The following is a 24,162-nucleotide window of genomic DNA, read 5'->3' as shown; positions in this document are numbered from 1 at the left end:
CCTGAAAGGTGAATTGGTTATAGAGACCAAAACCATATTCAGTTATTTTATGAGGCTGTAAACAAGGTGCTTTATATTGTATGGTAGACCCTACAATAACACATACAGAGAAAAACCCAACAATCATGTGACCCCCTATGAGCACTTTGGCGACAGTGGGAAGGAAAAACTCCCTTTAAGCAGAAAGAAACCTGCAGCAGAACCAGGCTAATGGAGGGGCGGCCATCTGCCGCAACCGGTTGGGGTGAGAGGTGGAAGACATTTTAACATGCAAGCTAGCCTCAAGTGGCAATTAGAGGGACTGCAGTCTTATATGTTGGGTCCCTGGTTTCTCACCTCTGTGGCAAAGAAGCTTGTTGGCTACATCCTGCCACTCTACCATCATGGGTCCAAAACTACGCTTTAAATTAAAACTCCACTTAAGACAGTTTACCAAGGTAAGAAATGTCTATTTCTTTATTACATTCAACAGTACAGTACACTGAAATTGCACATTTTCACCAGATATAGCAGCATTCTGACTGGCAAATGGACTAATTATTAGGCGCAATCAAGACATTTAAATACAAATACACACGTTCAAATGTGTCATGGCCATTTTCTGACCACAAACAGATTCCACTTAGCTGTTAATGTACATGCCTGGTAAAACAAATTCTATACAGCTAAACACACTGTCTTCTACCTGCAACTCCAGTGGCAACAAAACATGTAAGGTCAGGCCAAGCCCAGATTATCTTCTCAAAATAACACAAAATATACAAAAAAAAAAAAAATCTTTTCTCTTGCACAACATGTGCCAATCAGTGCATTTCAGGAGTTATAAAGCCTTTTCGTGTATTTTTATGGTTTCCTTCAGACAACTTCTTCACTTAAGATAATGTCTTTAAAAGAAAAAATAATTAATTTTAAAAAACCTGAATGACACTGTCTCACCTTTGGAGGAATGGGTGATTGTGGGCTCAGTAAATGCAGCAGTGATGGCTTTTGAGCAGGTTTATCTAATGCTGCGGTTTTGGATGAGCTGGTCTCTGAAGTACGGCTAGGTTTATATGATATTACTTCTTGATTTCAGGTGATATTTTTGCCAAATGTAGGCTGATTTTAAGCGCAAAAAAGACCAAAAAAAAAAAAAAAAAAAAAAAAGAACTTTGGCACTAAAAAGTGAGGTGAAATCCCAGCTGTAAACTGCCTGAGCTGGCCTAGAACTAGCTTAGACTCTGAAGCTGCTGCAGGTGGAGATCAGTGTCTTCACCTGTAATATGCAGCCACTTGTCAAAAACAAATGTACCTTTTTTTTGGTCTCTTATCTTATTATTTTTGACAAAACAAAACTTTTTGCATTTCACTTGTTATTTCCTGAATTTCCTGAATAGTCGAGACTCACAGGTGTCGAACTCCAGGCCTTGAGGGCCGCTGTCCTGCTTGTTTTCCAACTAACCTGCCCTTGTGCCTTCTTGGATGATCTGATATCCTCGTGTCGGTGTTGTTCCCACATCATCATAATAAATGTTGTTCCAGGTTCAACATTGCAAGTGAGCAATCACATTGTTGTGACGTCATACTTTTGCAAGCCAAGCCATTCATTCATTTATGAAATTCGAATGTTGCAAGGACAATATGTATAATGCTTACCGTTTATTAAAGAACAGTATCCTGAAATGCAACAAATTCAAATTGCTGGATTGGGGGACAGAGGCGGTTTCTCGCAAGTTAAGTAGATTTTTTTTAAGGCGTTTTTTTCCAAAGTCGCAAAAGTATGACGTCACAACAATGTGATTGGTCACTTGCAATGTTGAACCTGGAACAACATTTAGTATGATGATGTGGGAACACCACCAACACGAGGATATCAGATCGTGCGTAGCTTCTTATTGGCAAAGCATACCCGATCCAGGTAATCAGCAGCAGGTAGGGCAGGGATACCTCAAAAACAAGCAAGATACTGGCCCTCGAGGACTGGAGTTTGACACCCCTGCTCTACAGGCTCAAATGCCAAATGGACTTCCAGTGTGTTTCAAAAGATGTGCTCAAGATTCAAATTTGGCAGATACAGCAGATATAGATTTGAATATAAAGATGTATATATTGTATATAAAGATGAACAACACAGAACCTAAAGATTCCCATTACCTACTGGCTGTTGTATAGGTCAAATTGTAGGGTTTGGTATGGTAGTCCAGTTGCCATCGACCTGTTGGAAGCCTCACAACTTTCTGAGAACCTTCATACACTCCCTGACCATTTAAAGTCAGACTGACATTAACACTGCATTGAACCACTGTGGGGGTTTGAGGCTGATACTGCAAACACATCCAGTTGATCCAACCCAACATTTGCCAACAATAGAACATCATATCCCAACACACTGGACAGACTGAGCAGGTAGACTGCACGCACACCGGTAGGTCATTCTTGACTATCAGCAACAGAATCGTGCTTATTTAAAATGTTTGTTCTGGGTTGTTGGGTACAGGCTCTCAGTCGAGCCTGTTATATTCCACCAACTACTACTGATACTTGAACTATCAAGTATCAGAAGCTGATATTGAATCTACTGAGTCTTGTAAAATTTTTAATCTTTGGACCACAAATTTGTCATCAAATATTTTGAGCATATCCTAAAGTGCAAACAAATAAAACAATTTTAATAATAATGGATTGGGTTTATATAGTGCTTTTCAAGGCATCCAAAGCGCTTTACAATGCCACTATTCATTCACTCACTGGTGGAGGCAAGCTACAGTTGTAGCCACAGCTGCCCTGGGGCAGACTGACAGAAGCGAGGCTGCCATATTGCGCCATCGGCCCCTCTGGCCAATACCAGTAGGCGGCAGGTGAAGTGTCTTGCCCAAGGACACAACGACCAGGACAGAGAACCCGGGGATCGAACCGGCGACCTTCCGGTTACAGATGCACTTCCCAACCTCCTGTTCCACGGTCGCCATCATATAGACAGCACGTCAAATGACAGGTCCTGAGCTTAGATCACCCAATAATCCCTGAACTCTACCCAGTTTAGTTAAAAGCCCCCCAGGTATTTATTATTTGCTTTTAGATGAAATTTCTTTCTTTTCTAATGTAAAAGCAAACAGATGGAATGAATTGTGGGTTCACTGTTGATCAATCTTTGATTTGATCCTTACATCAAGTCTCTTTTTTCTTGTTTTTTGTTTTTAAGTGGTTTGAGTCTCAGGAATGACAAAGAAGCCCATTAAGTAGCATTGTGTTTAATACTAGACTACATTAACCAGAAAAACTACCACAACAATCCTTAAGTATATGCATATGCACAAAGCAAGCTGCCTGGTGAAGCCAGCGATGATTCTAAAGGTATGTCTACTAACTGTTGCCACAAGAGGTCATCCTGAATGGCTATTTATGTTTACTTAAGCCAGGGGCGTCCAACTCCAGGCCTTGAGGGCCGGTGTCCTGCAGGTTTTAGATATCAGCCTGGGCCAACACACCCGAATCAAATGATTAGTTAATTACCAGGCCTCTGGATATCTTCAAGACATGCTGAGGAGGTAATTTAGCCATTTAAATCAGCTGTGTTGGATCAAGGACACATCTAAAACCTGCAGGACACCAGCCCTTGAGGCCTGGAGTTGGACACCCCTGACTTAAGCCATGGTGCACAAATGACCTTTTTGCCTTTCAAAAGGATCACCTCACTCTGAATTTCCTGCCCAACATGCGTAACTTCTAACCACTAAATGCAAATGCCATTCTGTCTGTTCATGACTGACCTTTGCTACTTCTTGTGGAAACTAAAGCTCAACCAAATCTTTGTTGATGAAGAATCCTCACATTCACATTTGATGTTTTAAAAATAAAACTTATAAAGTACAGTTTCAGTACTGACAGTCAGGTCTTATATTGGAAATTTTGCGATTTCTCACCTGACAACCTTTAAATCTCTGGCATGTTGGACTCACCGTGTACCTCCCGGATTGGATCTTCAGTCTGGCTTCTGTAGCAATAACCCATTCCACCTCAGCCCCCTTATATTTTTAATGCAGTGCTAACCTCAGTCTTATAGCCTGCTAAGAGAAGTAAACCATGAGAAAACCCTAGTGAGAAAAGATGCATTTTAACAGTGTTTCAGAGAGGAGTTATGCCTTATACCACAGAGCGATGCTCTCCACATATATACACAGCGCTCGGCTGTATGCGCCTCTTTGTGTTGCCTGGCAGCTGAGGAAGAAACTTGAAATATTTGGGCATCAGATCGAGGCAGGCGTCCCGGAACTTCTTGATCCGCCAGTAGTAAATAAGAGGGTTGAGGGCTGACTTGAGGTAGCACAACCACAAGACCCATGTGCTGATTTGAAAAAAGCTGTCTTTGCGGTAGAACCTGTCACTGAAGGTAGTTACCAAGCTGAAGGCAGTGAAGGGTGCCCAGCACGCTGTAAACACGGAGAAGAGGATGAGGATGGTGGTGAAGGCACGGGTCTTGAAGCTCATGTCTATGTTCATCTTGAAGGGCTTCTGAAGGCTGAGGAGGCCCAGTTTGCTGGCCTGGCTCAGACAGACGCTGTCTGTGTGGCTACGGATGCGAATGGCATTGTGGCGGATGGTGTTGAGGATGCCCATGAATGTGTATAGCATGACTGTGAAAGGCAAGAAGAAAAAAACTAGCGTTAATATCAACACATAGGCGTGGTAACCAGGATCACTGCTGTAGCCAAATATACACTGAGGAGCTCTGGGTGGGATCTGTAAGGGAGGTGAGCCAACAGCTAGAGGGAAAGTGAAAATGAATGAGAGTCCCCATGTGACCACTATGAGCAGCTTGGCTCTCTGTGGGCTCAGCTTATCTTGCTTCTGGACAATAATAAGAAAACGATCAATGCTTATTATAAGCAGTACAGCTGCTCCTTCCATAACAAAAAACCAAAAGAGCATGGCGGAAACGCGACAGAAAACATCTCCAAAAATCCAGTTGGTGGTCACCACAGTAACCAGAGCAAAGGGCATGTTCAAGATGGCCAGCATCATGTCCGCAAATGCCAGACTAGCCAGCAGAATGTTGATGGCTGAACGCATGGCAGATCTCTGGTACACCATCAGGCACACCACTATGTTTCCTGACAGCGCCACTAAAAGGATGGCTGCCATGACAAAGCAGAAGAAGATCTGCAGAGGTAGGCCAATGCCTTGCTGGATTTCCAGAGCATTTGCCGTTGGGGTGACCGGCTCCGAGGGAGACCCGGAGCCCAGGGAAATGTTTGCCACAGAGAGGTCTTCCATTGGTAGCCTCTCAGAAAGGTTCAGCAACCTCGTAACGACGCAGCAGAAACGGCTGTTAATGTCCCCTGTATCCAGGAGGGGAACAGTAGTGGAGAGAACCATGCTTCTCCAGGGTGAGCAGGCATCATTGCAGGAGAGTTCACATAAAATCTGATGGCAGACATGCGGATATCATCTCCCCAAGGCCATACGGCACCATCTTCATGGTAGCAAGACCCTAAGACAAAAATAAAAATATGTTAGAATTCCATTATGTATTATTGTAGGGTCTAGCTTACAATCAGTTTGTGGAGAGCAGATTTCCGTGTTTAAGGATAACAATTTGAGTTGTCACTACCAGACTAAACACAACTTGACCGATGCAGAGGGTCAATGGTTTAGAGAATACCAATTTTCCTATTTGCATATTACACCATACAGCTACAGGATATAACTATTCTGTCTTAGCACGAGACGCCTATTCATTTTCTATTTAAAAACACACTTAACAACACTTCCGTCAATGTATGATGTGTCAGAAAGGACGCTGAAACAGAAACAAGGTTGCCATGTTTGGTACAATAGTGATCCTTCACGACTGGATCTTTAAAACTACAATCAACTGAGGCGTGGGGTGGACAAATGCATTGATTTCCAGTAACAAATAATTAAAAAGTTGAGCAGGACTCGTGGGCATAAGTGTGTATGAGTTACACACTTTTACAAGTTTAAGGAAGTGGACAAAATTTGGCTGTAAAAAATTAATGGCAAGTGCTCCCACATAGTTTGAACAAGCTGAAAAATCCAAAAGTATTTTGAAATAATATGTAAAATTTGAACAAAGCTCCAAGAACACAGAGTCCCGAAAGATTTCATGATACTGTAAATTGGGGTAATAAAATAGGATGTTTCTGCCAAAAGATTGGTGCCTGAGTAAAATATGACTCATTTCAGTTTTTTTAAGCAATCAAAAACACAGAGACTTACTGTTTTAGAACAACAGACGAACACCATGACGGAAATCTTTACAAAACAGAGGATGAATTTCTCACAAAGACCTTTTTACAAAACTGAAACTAAAATGTCAAAGTTTACTAGACAAAAATAAAATTCAATGAGCAACTGTTTTCTTTTTCATCATTTTGTTAAGTGTGTCTGATTGTATCTTGCCCCCAACCATGTACCTATTAAACTAATTACATCTTTGAAATAAATAGCATAAAGTTTATTTTCCAGTATACAGAATTAAGCCACATTTAAAAGTGGAATACAGAAAGACAAATCTATCTCCAAAAAGAAACACATTGTCTGGTGTGTTTGGCTAAGCTGTGATAAGAAATCCTATTCCAATTTTTTTTACCCCTGAGAGTGACAGAAAGCTAGTGCTCAACCGGACACAAGGCAAATACTGCAATAAAAACCCTTATCACTAGTATAAACACTGGAGGCATTGCAGGCAGGCCAGCTGGTATTATTACAATAGGCAGCAAATTGCAGATATAATAAATGGGCAGCACCAGAGAGTCCATTTGTTAATAGGATAACTTTCCACACAAATTAAGCTTTTTAGTATTTTAGTCCTGTGTGGGTGTAAAAAAATAAATAAATATCAAACCAGTGTAATTATGAGCAATTACTGTGACAACACTGCATTTAAGCCTGTTAGAGGGATCTGTACTTTAGCTGTGCTGCTGTGATACTAGGATATGCAGTCATTTGACAGATAGCGCCATCTCTTCAGCACGCCGGAGGAGACAAAAACCTACAATGCGAAAATAAACGGCAGTGAAATCGGGCAGAGTTTGCTTTGTTCATATGCTGATGACAAGCTTATTGTCTGCCACAATTTCCACAAGAAGAGCAAGGAGCAGCCGGTTTAGTCTTCTTGGCCCAGTTCCCACTTCATTAACTCTGCATTCAGTGAGGTAGACTGCAGCATGTCGGCCTCAACAGGTAGGGTAGTGTTCGCTGCTTTTGGGTGCAATGACCTACGATGTTAAAAGAGCCACTCCAGTGTCCCAGCAGTCAAGTGATCCTGCATAGGAAATGAATGATCAGGTACTTGGTGTTCTGAACGACAGGGAAATTTAAATAACTGCAGAGGCACTGCAATTATGTAATGAGAATATGCTTACAGCTTTTCACACATCTTGTAACCTTGAATCGCTCAGAGGGAAAAAGAATTGTTGGGAAGCTGCCCAGTGAGCTCACAATGGTGCTCGTGATGTTACTGGGAGGTGCCAGTTTTAACGCAATAATAGCCAGTTCAGATACCGTGTTTATTTTAAATAGACTGTTAAACACTGGTGTTTCTGTGAGAGAAATACCAGTGTTTCCCCTCACATAGCATTATTTGGACAGGCTGCTGAGTTATACGATCACCCACCCGTGTATGTTTGAAGAGTTACTTAAAAATTCTAATCTAGAGATAATGCAACGTGTGCTGGATTAAGTAGAGGACAATCCCTTGCTATTATTTCAAAGTTCAGTTGCTGCTTGCCAGTTAGCTCCTGCCCTTCCCTGTGTCATGCTTCCCTCCTGCCTGTACTCTAACAGTTGGTAATCTCTGCAGTCTTATAAATGTTGCTCTGATGTCCTTGAAATGAAGCAGCTACAGAGAGGAGGGTAGACAGAAACCTGCGACCCAGGGCTCTCGTGTATAACCTTGTTTTTAGGTACCTTTGAACATTTCACACTGATTTTTTCCCAGTGATATCATGCCTTGCATTCAAATGACTCATGGCTTTAATTTCCCATACCATCTACCTTTGCTTATTTGTAACTAAGCATAGACTTTGCAGCAGATTGTACACAACGGTGTGAAACGGTTACAGGGAGCACTTTAAAGTAGCCGTATGAGATATTACTTTTAAAATAAAAACTACAGACTGTGGAGAGCAGTGACTCTAACTTAAAGAGCTCTTGCACAGTAGTGAAAGCACAAGTGGAAGGAATGTTACCACAGATCCATTTAATACATTAGTTTTCCGAGGATCTAAGATATCCGAGTGTCCTTATTGTCTGCATTCAAATGTTCTGGAAGAATAAAGATTTGGTTGGTTTTGCTCATGTTTATTTAGCATTAGTTAGCAATGCTAATAGCGATTTCTGGCGATCTAAAAAATGGGATATTCTGATATATCGGTGAAAAAACACATTTCCCTATGGTTTACTATGTGTAGTTATTTTAATTACACGTTTAAGCACTGCCTGACTATACCTAGAGCAGCCGTTTATTGTTTCTGGTTTTCTTAAAAAAATGCATTTGGAACACCAGCAACAAGGCTGAATGGTGTTGAAGGTTGTTCCAATCTCTTCTTTACTTTTTAAAATGTTCATTTATCTGATATAAATAAAAATGAGGTTCGTTCATCCATCCAGATGCAAGTCTAAGCAAAGATGCACAGATTTACATCTACCCAGCCGCTTCTTCCATTCAGTTCATTCTGGGAGACTTCAAAGCATTCCCAAGCCAGCCAAATGATATAATCTCTCTAGTGTGTCTTGGATCTTCCCCAGGTAGTCCTTCTGGTGGGACATGAAACACCCTATATAGGTGGTGTGTGGGAGGTATCCTTGTCAAATGTTCAAACCACGTCAACAGGCTCCTTTTGATGTAGATGAAGAGTAACAGCTCTACTTCAAGCTCTTCCCAAATAATCGCGCTCCTCACCTTATCTTTAAGGGTGAAGAAAGATTATTTACACTGCGTCTATCCACAACCTCAATCTTGCTGTCACTACACAGAGTTTGTGGGTCTATGGTCTCAGATTTGGAGATGCCAATTCGCTTTACACTCAGCCGCCCTACTGCAAGCTGGGGGTCAAGAAGTCAAATGAATCCTATGCCAATACAGTTTCAGTTAGACGTTAGCATCCACTTATTTTATTGAGCTGTTCTTTTCCCAGGGTGGAATCATTGTGCATACATCTTTAATGACTTATTAAAGAAAACAAAATGAAAATTCACATTTGTTTTGGATTTTCTTTCATCCACACGGCGCTAAAAGTATAAATATACGATATAAGATTTGGTTGAATGTCCCTTTGGATGTTACAAATTGACTGGACACTTCTGGTAGCCATAAAGAAAAGTCTGACATAATTCTGGATGGATATTTGACCACTTTTCTTGGCAGAATATTAAGCGTTAAATTAAATTGATTGGCATGGGTTTTTTAAAACTATTCCACAGATTTTTAACAGGTCTGGGGTTGGTGTGTTAGGAAAGCTATTCCAAAGGTTTTATCAATTCCAACACCAGTTTTGATGTGTACATGGGATGATGTTCCTATTAAGAATTATGTCCAAATGTGGAACTTCTAGCTGCTGATTTTATGTGAAGTTGAAGAATTTAGAGGCAGTCCTCTGTCTTCGTTATTCCATCCACTTTGTGCAATGTATCAGTACCACTAGGAGCAAAACAGCCTTAGATCATGATGCTATCACCACCATGCTATTGACTAACTAGCTCAATCTTTTGTCTCATATGACCATAAAGCTTTTCTCCAGAAGGCATCTGGCTGGTCTATATAAGCTTCTGCAAATTTCAGTCAAACGTAAAACTGTTGATTTTGAGCAGAGCCTTCTATCGAAAGCTCCACAGTACACAGTGATGCTGGTGTTCCAGCAGTTTCCAGGCTTGAGCCTTGGTAGTTTCTGAATTATTCCTGGAATTCCAAACAGATTTCCTGTCATCTGAGGCTGACAGTTAGAGTCTTCTTAAAAACATTAGCAAAGTGGTGACACATCTGAATAACTTGTACTTAAGCACAATTGTCTTAACTGATAATCACAAAATCTGCAGTTATTTAGAAATGACTCTAAGAAATCTTGTCAACTTGTATAAATTCACAATTCTCCTTAGAACTTCACTAAGTTTACTGGATTTTCCCATTATTCTGAGTGTGGGTCACTGCAATGAATGCTGTCACAGAGAAATTACGAAAGAGTAGTCAATCATGATCGCTAATCAACAACAGACCGTGTCAAGTTAAAACATACTGCACCATCTATTAAAAGATTATATTTGACACCGTATGTATACTTTTTAACCTGTGAGGATTACATGAAATCCCCCCAAAAATACAAAAATACATGATGAGTGAATGTAAACTTCTGACCACAACTGAAGTCAGTAATATTCAATTCAATTCAATTTTATTTATACAGCGCCAAATCACAACAACAATAGCCTCAAGGTGCTTCATATTGTAAGGTGGGCGCTTTAGATCCTACAATAATACATACAGAAAAGAACATGACAATCATATGAACCCCTATGAGCAAGCACTTTGGCGACAGTGGGAAGGAAAAACTCCCTTTTAACAGGAAGAAACCTCCAGCAGAACCGGGGTGGCCATCTGCCATAACTGGAGACCATAATACTGGCCTAACAATAATAGGTTTTACCTGCCTCTTGTCAACTGATTGAGTTAATCCTTTCTCTTCCAGACATTTTGAAAAATAGCAGCCGCAGAACACGTAGCAAAATATATACATGGAAGAAATGAACACCACTGAACAGCCTATCACAACCGCTGCGGACCGCATCATCCATCATGTAGTTACATTTTGGGGGCAGTGCATGTTAGGCTACAGCATCAGTTACAGCAAAGGGGTTCAGAAGGGTTTGTGGCTACGCTGTACCTATAACCTAGTTTTAACAAAGTATAATTTCACTGTCAGACTGAGTGGAAGAAGTACAACTGTAAATGACAGCAGTATACTGTTGCATTATATTTGCCTCACAAGTCAGATGTTGCAGCAAGTTTAACAGTTTTACTGCTTTTTCGTGCATTACAGCCAGATTATCAAGTCAGGGTTGGTGGGGGTTGCTCCAACTTTACTAACTGGTTCAACCACTTTATGCTTAACCATACAACCCTCACACCAAGCAGAAATTACACTGAATATCTACTTTAATTTGTTTCACTGTTAGCCTTTTGTAAAATAAAATGTATTAATTTAAAAAAAAACTGTAAAATTAGATTGCTGTATGCATTTACTTGCTACATTTATTTTATAAACTCAGAAAAAGAATGTTTCAGTGAAGGCTGATGTTCCCTGGATGGTTTCCAGTCTCTTCCACGCACTGACTGGAGCTTATTGAACACTGGTACTGGATTGGTACTTGGCACTGGTAGATACCCCTCAAAGACAGATGAACAACGACCTTAATGGAATATTAGTGCCTAGTACTTTATTCAGACCAGGCCTTCCCTTCATCCACCCCCAACTCACAGCTATTTATGCCAGGCCGAAGCAGCTCGCCGACCGCTGTTTCACAGAGCATGAAACCGCTTGTTTCGACAAGATTCGGTGATTTGGAGCCATCCACTCAAGCTCAGAGACCGAGAAAATAAACAGACACTTCATATTACTGCAAGCGACGAGAACAGCGGGTGTTCGGAACATGTTCGGAACATTCATGTTTTAACACAAAACATGAATGTCATTATTACACCGCTGCTGGTCGGGTTTAAAGTATACTCGCTAATATTATTACCTGCTTCATTCTCCCATGCTGGAGCTCAGGAGCTGCTCAAGTACAGAAGCTCAGTCCGGAAAATGGAGCATCTCACCTCCAAAAATCTTCATGGTCGTCGGTGTAGAGAAAGACACATAACTGCTGATGTACCCGAGAAAAACCCTGTTTTAGCTTTTAAAAATATATATTTTGGCAACAGCGCGACGGCCGGTGATGCCACCACCTCCACAAATGAAGCCTCAGAAGAAAAAAAAAAGTGAAATCCGTGTTTGGTCAGAACGGCTTTGTTTCCAGCAACAGCTGCTTATCCGCGGCGGGAAAACGGAAGGTTTCCTGCTCGAATCTTTGTTTTCTTTCGTCCATATGTGAGGTGTGAACGGCCCATCCTCCACTGACAAATGTACCAGTGTCACTGTATGTGAGCGTCTACTGTACGGAGCCCAGATTTTCCTCATACGGTTCTAAACTACTCTCACTAGCTGCTGCCTGCGGGAAGGCGCAGACACCCACTACTTCCTATATTGCCTTTCAAAATAAAGAACTAGTTGTGTTTTTTTAAATAGTGTTTTTGAGTGGATGTAAAGTTGATTTGGTTGTTTTCATGTGATTTATGTTATAAACAGTATACCTAAAAAGCTCTTAAATGCTGTTGCAGTTGTCCCACCTCAACCTTCCGCATGGTATAAACAGTTTGCTCCCTCGCGCTGAAAATCATCTGATGAGGATTTTTCAAAAACAAGTTTTTCTTGTAAAAGTCCCACTTTATTTGTAATTGCAAATTTTGTCACATATCTTTAAAAAATGAAATGTGTATGAATAGGGTTTTTTTTTTAAAAAAAAAAGATTGTGTTGAAAAATGAATAGCTAAGCTTTAACTCAAAAATAAATTTCATGGCGTATGGCTAAATTGTTGTTTCTGCATTTTTGATTTATAAATCAATTATCTGCATTATTTTGAAGATAAGGCTACACAGTTTCCGGTAAGGTTTACGTTCCTTGATAACTGACATACACAGAATGTCATGGGCAAAAGTGGATATTCCTAATGAGGTTCCCCGTTTCGAGCACCGTCCAATAGAAAGGATAGACTGTGCAAGTGGGGCGTGGCTTGTTTTAGCGGAAGTGCTTTTTGGGGCATGTGCGGATGCATGCAGTGGGTGGTAAAGATAACAAAGACAGTACATTAGCGCTAAAGTAATCACGGTGTTTTCAGGATATTGTGCAGTGTGGCTGGACGGAACAAGAAATTCAATTATTTGAAGATTTTTTTTCCTTTTATTTGAAAAATTGTGCATATATGCAGCAGATGGTATAAATGCCACAGGATACTCCATGATGTGGCTCCATGACTTCTACATTAAAATGCATTAAAAACAGCCCCATCCATAGAACTTTGGACCCACGTGTTAGACAACACTCATCTCCTTTGTCAGCAAAACAACATTTCCGAGCATCACTGTCTTACCTGGAATGCTGAGTAATCCAGATCTGTGACACTGGTGGATGGGGTGGATGGAGTCAAAAAAAAAGTCAACAGAACAAATGTCAGTGAGTTCATATATAGTAATAAACAGCTACGTTTTAGACACGACACTGTCTGACATCTTTAAAAGAACATTTCAACAAGTTAGAAACAGACTGCTGCTGTTTGTTTTCTTTTGTGTGTGGTTTGTACAGAGGAATTACTCTCATCATACAAGCCTGTATACAAGCACAGTATCAGCAAACAAGTCTTTAACTACTACAAGTGACAGTATTAGAGGAACTCCACTTTAATTCCCAGGCTATAGCTTTCATTATTGGATAATAACTCTGAAACAGGACAAACTAGAGCTACATTTGACTCCTCATGTGAACCCAATTCAAAAGTTAAACAGTAGAATCTTAAAGTGGTCTAAAATAGAAATATGTATTTATTACCACAGATAGTGAATTGTATGCAGAGGTACAGAGGTGGAGTTAGCCATTAGCTTAAAACAATAATAGCACTAAATTTGCACCGTTTTATCATGTGATCTGCATTGTTGAAAAATAAAACCTGACCTATGATCTTTTGTATTTTCATCTACTACTGACCTGCGTTTAGATATGCGATTTAGTTCAATGCCTCCACAGACTGTATATAAAAGATGGAAGCTGAAGTCAAAAATAAATTCTGTATCTGATTAGCAAAATATGAGAAAAAGACTTTTTAGCTCCCTTGACCTATTTCCTCATAAATTATGGTTACTTTTTTACTAAGAACAGACTTTAGTTCATGTTTGACTCACATACAAATCCACCCCTCACTCAATATGTATTTGACAACATCAAGATGGTGTTTGCTAAAATATTCAAGGGTTCAAAACATGACTTTACTATCAACTGGCAACATCACAGTTGGCTACACCCAGTTTTGTTAACGAGGTCTGTTAAGGCTAACGTCTGTTTTCAATGACGCTCAGTATTGATGTTAAAAAATGTCACAGAATTACTAATTTTCTATAAAAGTGACATGTGTTTTCTACCCAGGAGATGAGTTCTATATACCTTAACAAGTTCAGCTGTGCACCAGAAGCAGGTAACTGTAAAACTGTAATCACATGAACTTCAATACTGCCTGATGATGGCACAAGGACAAAAACAAAACAAAACATAAAACTGGATTAACAAAGAAAGCTGATAACCACACACAAAACAGCATTTATCCCTGAAGTTCTTGGTTTTGCCAAGGCTTTTGTCAGGCAAGCTTGGTTACGTCAAGCTGGGTTTTTGGTGCACCCCCCAGGTCACAGGAAGAGATGCTAGTGTAGCTAATTAGAGAAGTTCCTCCTGCTAATTGTATCTTTGGATCAGGTTTCCTGACGGAGATGCCCAGGGGACTTATAGTTATGCAAGTTATGGGAATCCCAGCGCTAACTGTGCTAGCCTTTTCCATTTGCTTACTGTCTTTATGCTAAACTAGGCTAATCACATCCTGACTCTCATATACCTCAAATATGAGCCTGTCCATCTGAATGTTACTCTATGAAGAAAATCTAGTAAATGTACTTTCCAAACTGCTAAATGACTCCTTTTGATGTATCCACCTGCATAATGACATCACCCAGTTTTAGATAGTTATCTGATGAAAATAAAACAAACCAATAGGATTGCAAAGAAGATTAAATATCTAGAATTATTCTCATGTTTATTGTAGGGGTGTTTTGTATCTCGCAGTATGTCCCATGAAATTTCCTATGATCTCATCTCCATGTCAGCAATATGTAATGTCCAAGCTTTCAATCAGCTCATTCTTGCAGTGACAAACACTGAAAAGCATAAATAAATTAAATACGCTGTCATTTTCCACAGAGATGTCAGAGACTCTAGTCCTACGAAGCCTTTATCTGCTTGGTCTTTTTAGTCTTGGGTGGTATGATCTCAACCTTGAAGGGGACAAAGAAATCTAAAAGAGCTTTTGTTTCTTTCAAGTCCAGAGAATACTCTTGTGCGATCTTTTCGGGACTCCACGTCTGAGGCTGATGCTGGTGGCTGCCCACAGCCTTCAGAGCCTCAGCAATGGTCAGTTTACCAATGGGAACATCTGTGAGCTCCACCAGGCCCAACGGAGATGCTGGGACACTGAACTTAAGAAGTCGTCGCTGTTCTCTCCCCGCCATCACGTCCTTCGATACCTGAGGGAAGAACAAGCAGTGAAGAATAACTATTATGAATAACAAAAATCAACATTTAAAAACTTTTGGCCAGTGCACATGCAAATCCCACACAGGATAGTCAGGTTTGAAGTTGTGAATGACAGATTGGCTAATTTCCCAAGTTCAAAAAGTCCCCTATCGCAACACAGCAAGGACATCCACCTTACCTTTATGATCATTTGTGGCATAAAGGTAACCTAATTACATTTGCAATCATAAATGTAACAAATAATGCTAACAGATTTTTTAAATTATTAATCTAACAGATACTGAGTCCATCATTTATACTCTTAGATGCATGCATTAGTTAGATTTTATTTTACAGAGTCAGGAAAGAATATGTACTGTCTGATGCCATCTTAAATATGAAAAAAATGACTTCTAGTCTCAGCGTCAGCAATATTAAGCTTATTAATTTAACACTCTTATTGGAACTTGAACATAACTGGACAAAACTGGATTAGTGCATGCCTAACATGCATCTACATATTCGGTTGTTCCCTTTGAAATGTCTTGTTCTCTGGACCACATATGGATGAGATATGAACAGCTATGAACAGATAAAAAGGTGAAATTCAAGTAATGTGGATGCACATGAATATTTGACTATTCTGATTAAGAAATAGAAGCACAGTCACAGCTGTCCTCCTGCCATCATCCAGGTATGGACAGCCATGGCGGTATAAATTGGTCTGGCAGAGCTACAGAGGATTCAACTCTTCTTTTTCAAATTAAAAATTAAAAACTGAAAATAAAACAGATTCATTACAACACAGCCAAGCCTAGAATCATGGGAGCTGCAGGTGATTTATCACTGGTGGCTCACTACCATCAACATGGTTTGTTTGATGAGTGTTGATTAGGTTTTTAAATTTCTGTCACCTGATTACCAAGACTTGGATGGATAATTCAAAAAAATAAAAAAATAAAAAATTACTTGTGAGCACAAAAGCTCGACATATTGTTTACGAGGACCAGCCAATTAGAAGAAAACAGGCTTAAAAGGAGCAGCAGGAGATTAGGCAGCTCGTTTCCAGACAGCAGCTGAACAGAACAAAGACTATTTTTGAACTGTGTTCATGCAAAGCTACCTTAGCAGAGTCCAAGCATGAAACATATGTAGCTGGCGATGATAATGATAGTTCCCTTTTAACAGCCAGTGTTAATCAATAATGTCTTTCTTTATTCTTCATAACACAGAATACATGAATGTCTCAACTTTACAAAGATTCGACCTCTAAACGTCTGAATGACCCCAACTGAGAGCAAAAACACTGACAAACAATGAATGATTGAGCAGAGCTGATGTAACACCATTCAAACAGGCAGAGTCAGTCTGACCTCTGCTGCAGCCGGTGCTGGATCTCTGGACTCCACGTACACGGACCTGAGGTGGTCCAGCAGCGGCGCGTTCTTCTGGTTCAACGAATCCACTTCTGAAAAACACAAACCGACGTGAGAATCGTCCCCGAGCTTTCTGAGGACACACGGATGAACGGTGAGCCTACCGTGACCCCGGGTTAACTGTTACACAAGCCAGCAAGCACTCACTCACTTACCCTGCGGGCTGGAGGCTGTCGGTGGAAGCTTGACCGAGTGCCGGGGCGCCGCTCGCGGCTTGTCCTTGGAAAGTTCTCGGTGCACTCGGTTTTCCAAGTTGTAATTCCTGAACACACGCGTAACCCGTGCACCCATGTTTAACAAATTGTCAAAGCCCGCTATGAATAAAGTTGATTCAAACTGCCGACGGCGAGCGAGAAGGTTCTTTTTACAGGCGGAAATGTGAAAAGCGCAGAGGAAGCAGCAGCGACACCGTGTGGTTGGATGAGTTTATTGTTCCCCGTGTCTTTTTTTCAATTGCCAAACGTAAGGATGCTGGATACAGGTCTTAGTTAACTCAATAAATTAAGAAATAAATAATTAGTCTCATAATTTAATTGAGTGTTTTTAATAAAACATATCTTTTTTTGTTTTGTTGTAAAAACCTGACTGCCAGTTTTAACAAGAAGAATCGTGATCTGAATGCACTGTTGTGTCAAACACACTTGCTTTGCCACGTGATAAACTCTTTATAGGCTCCTTTTAAGAGTTACTGTATTATTAAAAACAAGAATTGTTCACATTATTATTTGTGCAGTTTAACAGTCAGTGTAAAACAGAAGAAAGGAGAGTGACAGAGAGAAGAAAGAAGAGAGAAAGAAAAATAAATAGGAGAAAATCTAAATACAAAGGACACAGCGTAAGTAAAGTAAGTGTATGTGTATGTTTGTTTGTTACAAAACATACATCATATGTCCTAAACTTTGTTTTATCCAATAAGATAAACTTATCTCACTTTGTACTCATTAAAATTCAAAACAATAAACTCACTAGGACAGTGTTTATTGAGGTCATGAGATCCAAGGGTGGTTTTCCATATGGCCATGAAAGAATCTTCTGTTTCAAGGCACTTTTCTTTTCCACTATTTAATTCCCAAAACTATCCATCTTTATATACACAGCAGAGTAAACCCAAGAAAGGATTTAGGAGATGATTCAGTAAGAAAAAAGCTTCAGACAGCCTCAGCTTATGGTGTCATTGATCACTTTGTATAGATCAGTTATAACCCTAAAATGTCCAGCAGAGGGCAGCATTTAATACTCTATCACATTCTAAGTGGGGTTATATGGCTGGCCTCTTTTTGAGGTTCAAGCTCATCAGACGTGTTTTTCAAACATGAACTGAACTGGCCCGTCAGGCCTGGCACAGGAAGGCTTTATTTGTTATTGAAGTAAAGGAAATAAATAAGCATTTAAACAGGTCAACAGAAGCCGGTCTTCATGTAAGGCAAGATGCTGGGAACACATCTGGAGGTAATTATCTACTCAATCATAAAGAAACAGCTCACAGTATTTTTGTGAGGAGTGGAGGAATCAGCTCCCAAACTGGGAGCTGATGGAAGTCAATAAAAGGCCAGCCAGTGATGTTTCAGTTACATCAGCTACTGTCTCAACAAGAGACAACGTGAGGTAGGTTTTATTCCAAAACAACAACAAAACAGTGCAGCTGGAATATGAGAGCTGCTGATGACTGCTTATCATTGTTGTCCGTGTGGAGTCAGCAGATAATGTGACAACTCCAAATATTTCCTCCTCCACCACTTTCTGCTACAGTGTTTAGAGACAAGCTGCGCTCATGATGTGTACAATGGGATGGCATTGTGGAGACTACGAATGAGGCAGAACAGGCATATTTCAGGGGGTGCCGGTGTCATTCCACATGTGTTCATCTGGAGCTGAACAATAACGCAAACAAGGTGCCAAAAAACTGCAGTTCCTCTAATGTCCAAAAAAGAAAGTCAACCACCCATTTTTAAACACACAAACATTTCACAGCCTGATAGAAAACATCAGTTTTGGCCTTTGTGGTTAATTTCTCCTTTCATAGCAACTGTATATTTTCAGGGAAGGCTCAAGGTTAGGGGTGTGGCTGCTTTATTGACATGTTAGTCCACACCTCTACTAACTAGCATCCCTGAATTAGACCACACAGACTGTTTGTACTTTTAGTAGCTTTTGGAAAATAAACTTTTAATAGAACTATCTGACAAATAATATTGTGCATTGTGTGCTAGAGATGGTCCAAGAAGTCTGTTACCTAACAATTATCAGATGAATGTGACTGTGCATTACATCTGTACAGTTTATAAATACAGCTTTGCTAGCTAAGCTATGATGTGTTAGTTGAGAACTTAGCACTGTGTATGGTCACTTCACTGGGCCAAACTCTAATGTTACACCAAATTACAACCCTGTCAGCCAACAGTACATGAAAAAATAAGTGATGTAACACACTGAAGTGTTGATCAGCATTTGATTCCACAGCCGTAATGGTGCAGTGGCCATAGTACTGCTCATACTGTAACACGCTTACAGGACACAACACACAGCGAATTGAAACTTCTGCATGTTCTAACTTTATTTACAAATGGTAAAAAAGAGAGAGACCAAAAAATATATTTTCGCTTTAACATAAAATATATACATTTACAAGTGTTGCTATCAATTGTGTAGAGCAAGACAAATCTCAAGTACAAATGTGGAGATGGCATTGTAGTTGAGAACACCTCAGAGTACTTCACACAGATCTCTAAAGCTCCACAGAAGCTTATTATTAGAGGTGGTCTCCTCTTATCTTGGCAATTCAAACATTCCTACTTGGAATCACTGCTTTTCCTAAACAGACACTCATTACATCCCACAGAATTAAAGCCACTGTTAGAAACAGTCAGAGACTTCAAGAATACCCACATGGAAAAGACAAAACTCTTACAGTAAATGTTTATGTATACTGCATGTCTCATACTATGATTTTTCTGTGAGATGACAAAAAAAAGACTACTGTTTTTTCCCATAAGTGTACACTCATTACCAGAATGCAGTCCTGATCTATAGATCAGTAATCATTAAGTAGCCCTGAGGTAAATGTGTGATTTTGGGCTGTGTAAGTACAGAACTTTAAGATTTACATCACAATATTAAAGTCAACATTCCAAGATTGTTTTGTACACAAAAAAGTTCAAATAAAAATCTTCAAATGCTAAAAAGTTGTTTTTATTCAAATAAAACAAATTATTAGAAGTATATGTGGGTGGGGGTGGGGTTTAAAGTTTCTGCCAGTGTTTCACAAAGCTGACTCTCTGCCAATCCTGAGTCAGGGAATGTTTCTCAGACAAAAGCAACAAACATTAAATTAGCTCATGCAAATTAATTATCTAACATTACCATTAAGTGTTTTTTATACATATAAAAATTAAAAAATAAGAGTAAAATCTGGTATAAATTCTGTGCCTAATCAAAACATGGATCCATCCACTGTGGAAATAAGGGAGGAGGTGAAAGTACTCCGTGGATACCTTTAGTGCCCTCCCACTGGCACATATATGCTGCTTTCTCTTTGTGCTTGAAATGAAAAATAAACACACCACGAACAAACTCTCTATTATTCTGATTCTGTATTTCAAGTTCATTATTTACCTGAGCAGTCTGACATCATTACAGCTTTCACCAGCCTAGCACTCTTTAACTTGGCGTTTACAGCTCCATGTGGGTATCGCAGTATGAGAAGATGTTATGGTGAATGTTTGTACCATGATTTCATTCTTGGCTTTGGAATTATTACACACCCGTGAGAATAAAAGCAAAAGTTGTGATATTACAACAATACAGGTGATAATAAGATGCGCTAGAAATCATGAGATTAGGAGCAAAACTTGCCTGACTGATACCATCTGTAATGTTACAAGATGCTCATACTATGTGATGGAAGCTGGATTTGTGATTTAACTTTGTCTCACACCATCAACACTTTTCTTGTAAAATTAATCTTTGAACATTCCACCTTTTTCCCATTTTTTTCTTGAAATCTCAGTTCTGTTTTATGGAACAGTGGCCTTACTATCCTGTCATAAGACCTGGCTCAGAGTGAGGTGTGAGGTCATTCAAACTGCACACGGATCAGCTGGCGTGCTCAGTACACTCGTGATGTCAGCACTGTGTGTGAGAGCAGGAGGAGTAGAGGTACAGCAGGATGAAGCAGTCGATCAGAAGGATGCTGTAGAAACATCTCTGTGTGTACAGACTCCGACCCCTCTTAAAGCGAGTCAGCAGTACAGCCAGCAGTAAAAAGAAGGTGGCCATGTTCAGGAGGAGGAACAGGCGTATGTAGGAAGCCGTGCTGGGTAAACTGTCGCTTCCTGCTGTGGTGACCATGTGAACTTCCTTGAATTTGCGACCCTTGAAAAAGCCCCCCTTTCTGTTCTTGCGGCTGTCTGCGTAATCCACAAAGGCCCGCGTATCTGCATCGCCCTCTTCTGGACTGTCATCATATGTGCGCTTTGAAGTTCTCTGTCTCTCTTTCTTTTCGTTCACCTCAATCTGTGCAAAAATGTCAGGTAGAGTCTCTGAGAGCTTGTCTCCGAGGTTCACTCTCTTCCCCCCCTTACCTTTGCTCTGTTTTCTGGACATAGCGAACATCTTCTCAATGGCTTCCTCCGTCTTCTTCTTGTCAGTGAACTGGAGGAGGCGCTCTGCTGTCTTTCGGAAGCTGACGGTGTTGAGGACCCGTCCAAGGATGTGCCTCTCCATCTGCTGGAAGACGGGCTTGACGTGTTGGAGGTTGTCCTCCATTAGGCTGACGTATTCCTCCACTTCCTCCGGACAGCTGCTAACCTCAGCTGCTTCCTTCTCAAATACGATCTTCTTGTTGTCCAATAGCACCATGGCAAAAAGTGGCTTGCTGGTGACCTCTGCAGTCAACAGGTAAATTGTGTAGATGTGTTTCTTGGTGGCCAGGTAGATATCGACCCTCTCATTATCCCCACGCAGGCTAAAGCTCTGCACATCCACACCTGGTCCAAAGAAAATGTAGGCCATCCTAGTGTGAGGGTACCTCAATGGCATTGTGACATTCACATAGTTGGAGCCATTATAAGGGTATCCTCGAGGGTAATTCCAGTAGCCTACCACCCCTTTGTTACTGTAGTTTGTGTCGTCCATCCAGAACATCTTATATTTATCCTCCCCGTGTGATATAAACGCTCCATGAACACCATCTACCTTTGTACCTTGGAATGGCAGCTCCGTGTTGTGAAAGAAGGCACTCATGGCACGGACGGGGCTGTCAGGATCCAGGTGGATGTGGTCGACAACAAGCAGGAGCTGTGGATGAAGAAGGAGCAGGTTCCTCTGGACATTCCCGATCTTCAGTTCTGGATTGTAAGCAGAACGTCCTTCTCCTCGGATAAAGATCATGCCCTTCCTCTCTAGAGCAGCTTCCACTCTCCCCTGAGCATCAGCAGCTGGCCCCACCTTGTACTTTAACCACTTGGAATCACAGGCTTCTGTAACCTGTCCAGCCCATGGCTTAAAGCAACTCCCTGAGAAGGCTGAGCTAAACAAAACCGCATTGTTCAACAAGGTATACTTTGGTCCATAGAGTGCCTCAGTGACGAACGGGACACCGTTGGGCGCAAACGTGAAAGAGTTCTGATCAGGGTGTTCGTGGCCGGCATTAAAGTTCCTCCACCCTTTAATCCACTCTTTGTACTTGTTCTTATGAACAATGTCGAAGATGGCACGTCCCCCCAGCTTCCCTGACTTGAAGGACAGAAAAGAGCCGTTGGTTTTGACGGGTAAAGCGCTTCCATATGTTACCACGCCCCAGTCCTCAAAGTAGTGGAGCTTGGGTGTTCCAAAATCTGATGGGGGTTTGGGGACCAGGCCTGGGTCATACCTGCAGAACCAGACGACAGATATTATTGACCCCAAATCCAAAAAGTTGGGATGCTATCTAAAATGTAAATAAATGTACCAATTCAGGAAAAATATTTCCTGAAATCAGGAAAAATATTTGCAAATTTTCAAACCTTTCAAGGAAAAAGAAATTGTCTGAAAATTTGAGCAAGACAATGCAAAACCACATCCATTATGTATATGAGTGGATTTTCTAAAATCAATGACTATGTCTATATTTCATCTTAAATATGTTTAACTGAGTATCAGACTCATTACACCATTTAAAAGAACCATCATGGACTGGGCTGTGGCTGGTGTTATTATCCTAGAGCAGTCATTTTTATTTTAAAATAATATTAAAATATTAATTAATAGTATTCAAATGTTAATCAAGGTTAATTGAGCACATGTAAACACAGAGACTGGCACTGTTCTATTTAATGCTGACCGCCAGAGAAGACATTAAGTACCTGGATGACTCACGCCAACAAAGTCACAAGAGATTCAGACAACAACTCAGTCGCAGACCAAAGGGCCCTGCACAACTGCTGTCACCACAGGATGAGGGTTGACCATATTAACCCTGCAGAAGCAGGCAAAGGTACAGGAAGAAGCTCAAGAACTGTGGCACAGATGTCACTGAGGGAAACATCTCTCTACAGCTCCACTCCTGGTGGAAGGACATTTCACAGGTGAAATTTGGAGGCCCCGAAGTCTCTACACTTCTGAAATGGTATCAACAACCCAGTGTAAAAGCCTCTGTTTGTGCCTCTCATGATAGACCAAGACTGCATCTATCTTACAGAAGCCAGGAGTCATGTCAATGTACAGTCTTAGAGCCTGAACAGGGCAAAGTATGTCAAGTATGTGAGTGCGTTGATGTTTCCAAAGCAAACAGATCACTTGTCGCTAGGGATGGGTATCGAAAACCGGTTCTTGTTGAGAACCGGTTCCCACTGTTTCAATTCCTTGGAATTGTTTGCCATTTTTGCAAGCGATTCCCATATCGATTCCAGTCGCCCCGAATGACGTCACCACATTGCGGAGCGTCATTTACCTGGCAGGAAACATGGCGGCTCAAACGCTCAAAAGTTTGATTATACTTTACAAGAACGGATGACAACAGGGCAACTTGCAATACTTGCAAAGTAGATATTTCACTTAAGGGAGGAAACACTGCGAATATACAAAAGCATTTGCTCACAAAACACGCAATAACCTTAAATGAATGTCGTGTTTTTAATTCCGCTCCGGACTCGTGAATCTCAACCCAGCAGCAGCGGTAACGTTTGTACGTCCTCTCCCGTTAATGTGGCAGGTAAATAATCAACTAACAGTGCATATTATGTTAGCGCGATCTGCCTTATTACAAAACCTGCCATTACTGTGCATTTAGGTGACCATGATGAGAGAGACAGACAGAGTCTGGCTGGCTCAGATGCTGGCAGTTCTCGCTGCAGTCTACCGGTAGCGTCTCCTTTCAGGCCAG

General features: G+C 40.7%; 3 protein-coding genes across 4 annotated transcripts in view; all 3 read right to left on the bottom strand.

Annotated features, from left to right (window-relative positions):
- Window positions 1–428: 428 nt before the first annotated feature.
- On the bottom strand, window positions 429–12,246 carry gpr63 (G protein-coupled receptor 63). Its single transcript, XM_084953252.1, has 2 exons — window positions 11,740–12,246; window positions 429–5,470 (listed from the first exon to the last, which is right to left on the bottom strand). The coding sequence occupies exon 2, from the start codon at window positions 5,353–5,355 to the stop codon at window positions 4,123–4,125; it is 1,233 nt and encodes a 410-aa protein (XP_084809378.1). The 5' UTR covers window positions 5,356–5,470; window positions 11,740–12,246; the 3' UTR covers window positions 429–4,122.
- Window positions 12,247–12,970: 724 nt separating this feature from the next.
- On the bottom strand, window positions 12,971–17,183 carry ndufaf4 (NADH:ubiquinone oxidoreductase complex assembly factor 4). Its single transcript, XM_084954126.1, has 3 exons — window positions 16,958–17,183; window positions 16,740–16,834; window positions 12,971–15,377 (listed from the first exon to the last, which is right to left on the bottom strand). The coding sequence occupies exons 1-3, from the start codon at window positions 17,091–17,093 to the stop codon at window positions 15,075–15,077; spliced, it is 534 nt and encodes a 177-aa protein (XP_084810252.1). The 5' UTR covers window positions 17,094–17,183; the 3' UTR covers window positions 12,971–15,074.
- Window positions 17,184–19,331: 2,148 nt separating this feature from the next.
- Window positions 19,332–24,162, bottom strand: part of dse (dermatan sulfate epimerase) — a 28,552-nt gene continuing 23,721 nt past the window's right edge. For both annotated transcript variants that reach the window (XM_084952163.1, XM_084952164.1), the window contains one exon: window positions 19,332–22,671. In XM_084952163.1, coding sequence (XP_084808289.1) covers window positions 20,925–22,671 — 1,747 coding nt within the window. In that variant the 3' untranslated portion in view covers window positions 19,332–20,924. The remainder of the gene's footprint in view (window positions 22,672–24,162) is intronic.

This window comes from Perissodus microlepis, chromosome 15 (assembly GCF_051167445.1).
Source record: "Perissodus microlepis isolate ML-2025 ecotype Zambia chromosome 15, ASM5116744v1, whole genome shotgun sequence".
Taxonomy (NCBI): domain Eukaryota; kingdom Metazoa; phylum Chordata; class Actinopteri; order Cichliformes; family Cichlidae; genus Perissodus; species Perissodus microlepis.
This window is presented reverse-complemented; position numbering and strand designations above follow the sequence as displayed.

Bases quoted from the DNA above. Each gene is read 5' to 3' on its own strand.
- gpr63 (XM_084953252.1), bottom strand. From the start codon at position 5,355: ATGGTTCTCTCCACTACTGTTCCCCTCCTGGATACAGGGGACATTAAC.
- ndufaf4 (XM_084954126.1), bottom strand. From the start codon at position 17,093: ATGGGTGCACGGGTTACGCGTGTGTTCAGGAATTACAACTTGGAAAAC. The intron at 16,835-16,957 runs GTAAGTGAGTGA...TGTGTTTTTCAG, and splicing joins GACAGCCTCCAGCCCGCAGG to AAGTGGATTCGTTGAACCAG. The intron at 15,378-16,739 runs GTCAGACTGACT...TTCTTCCCTCAG, and splicing joins CAGCACCGGCTGCAGCAGAG to GTATCGAAGGACGTGATGGC.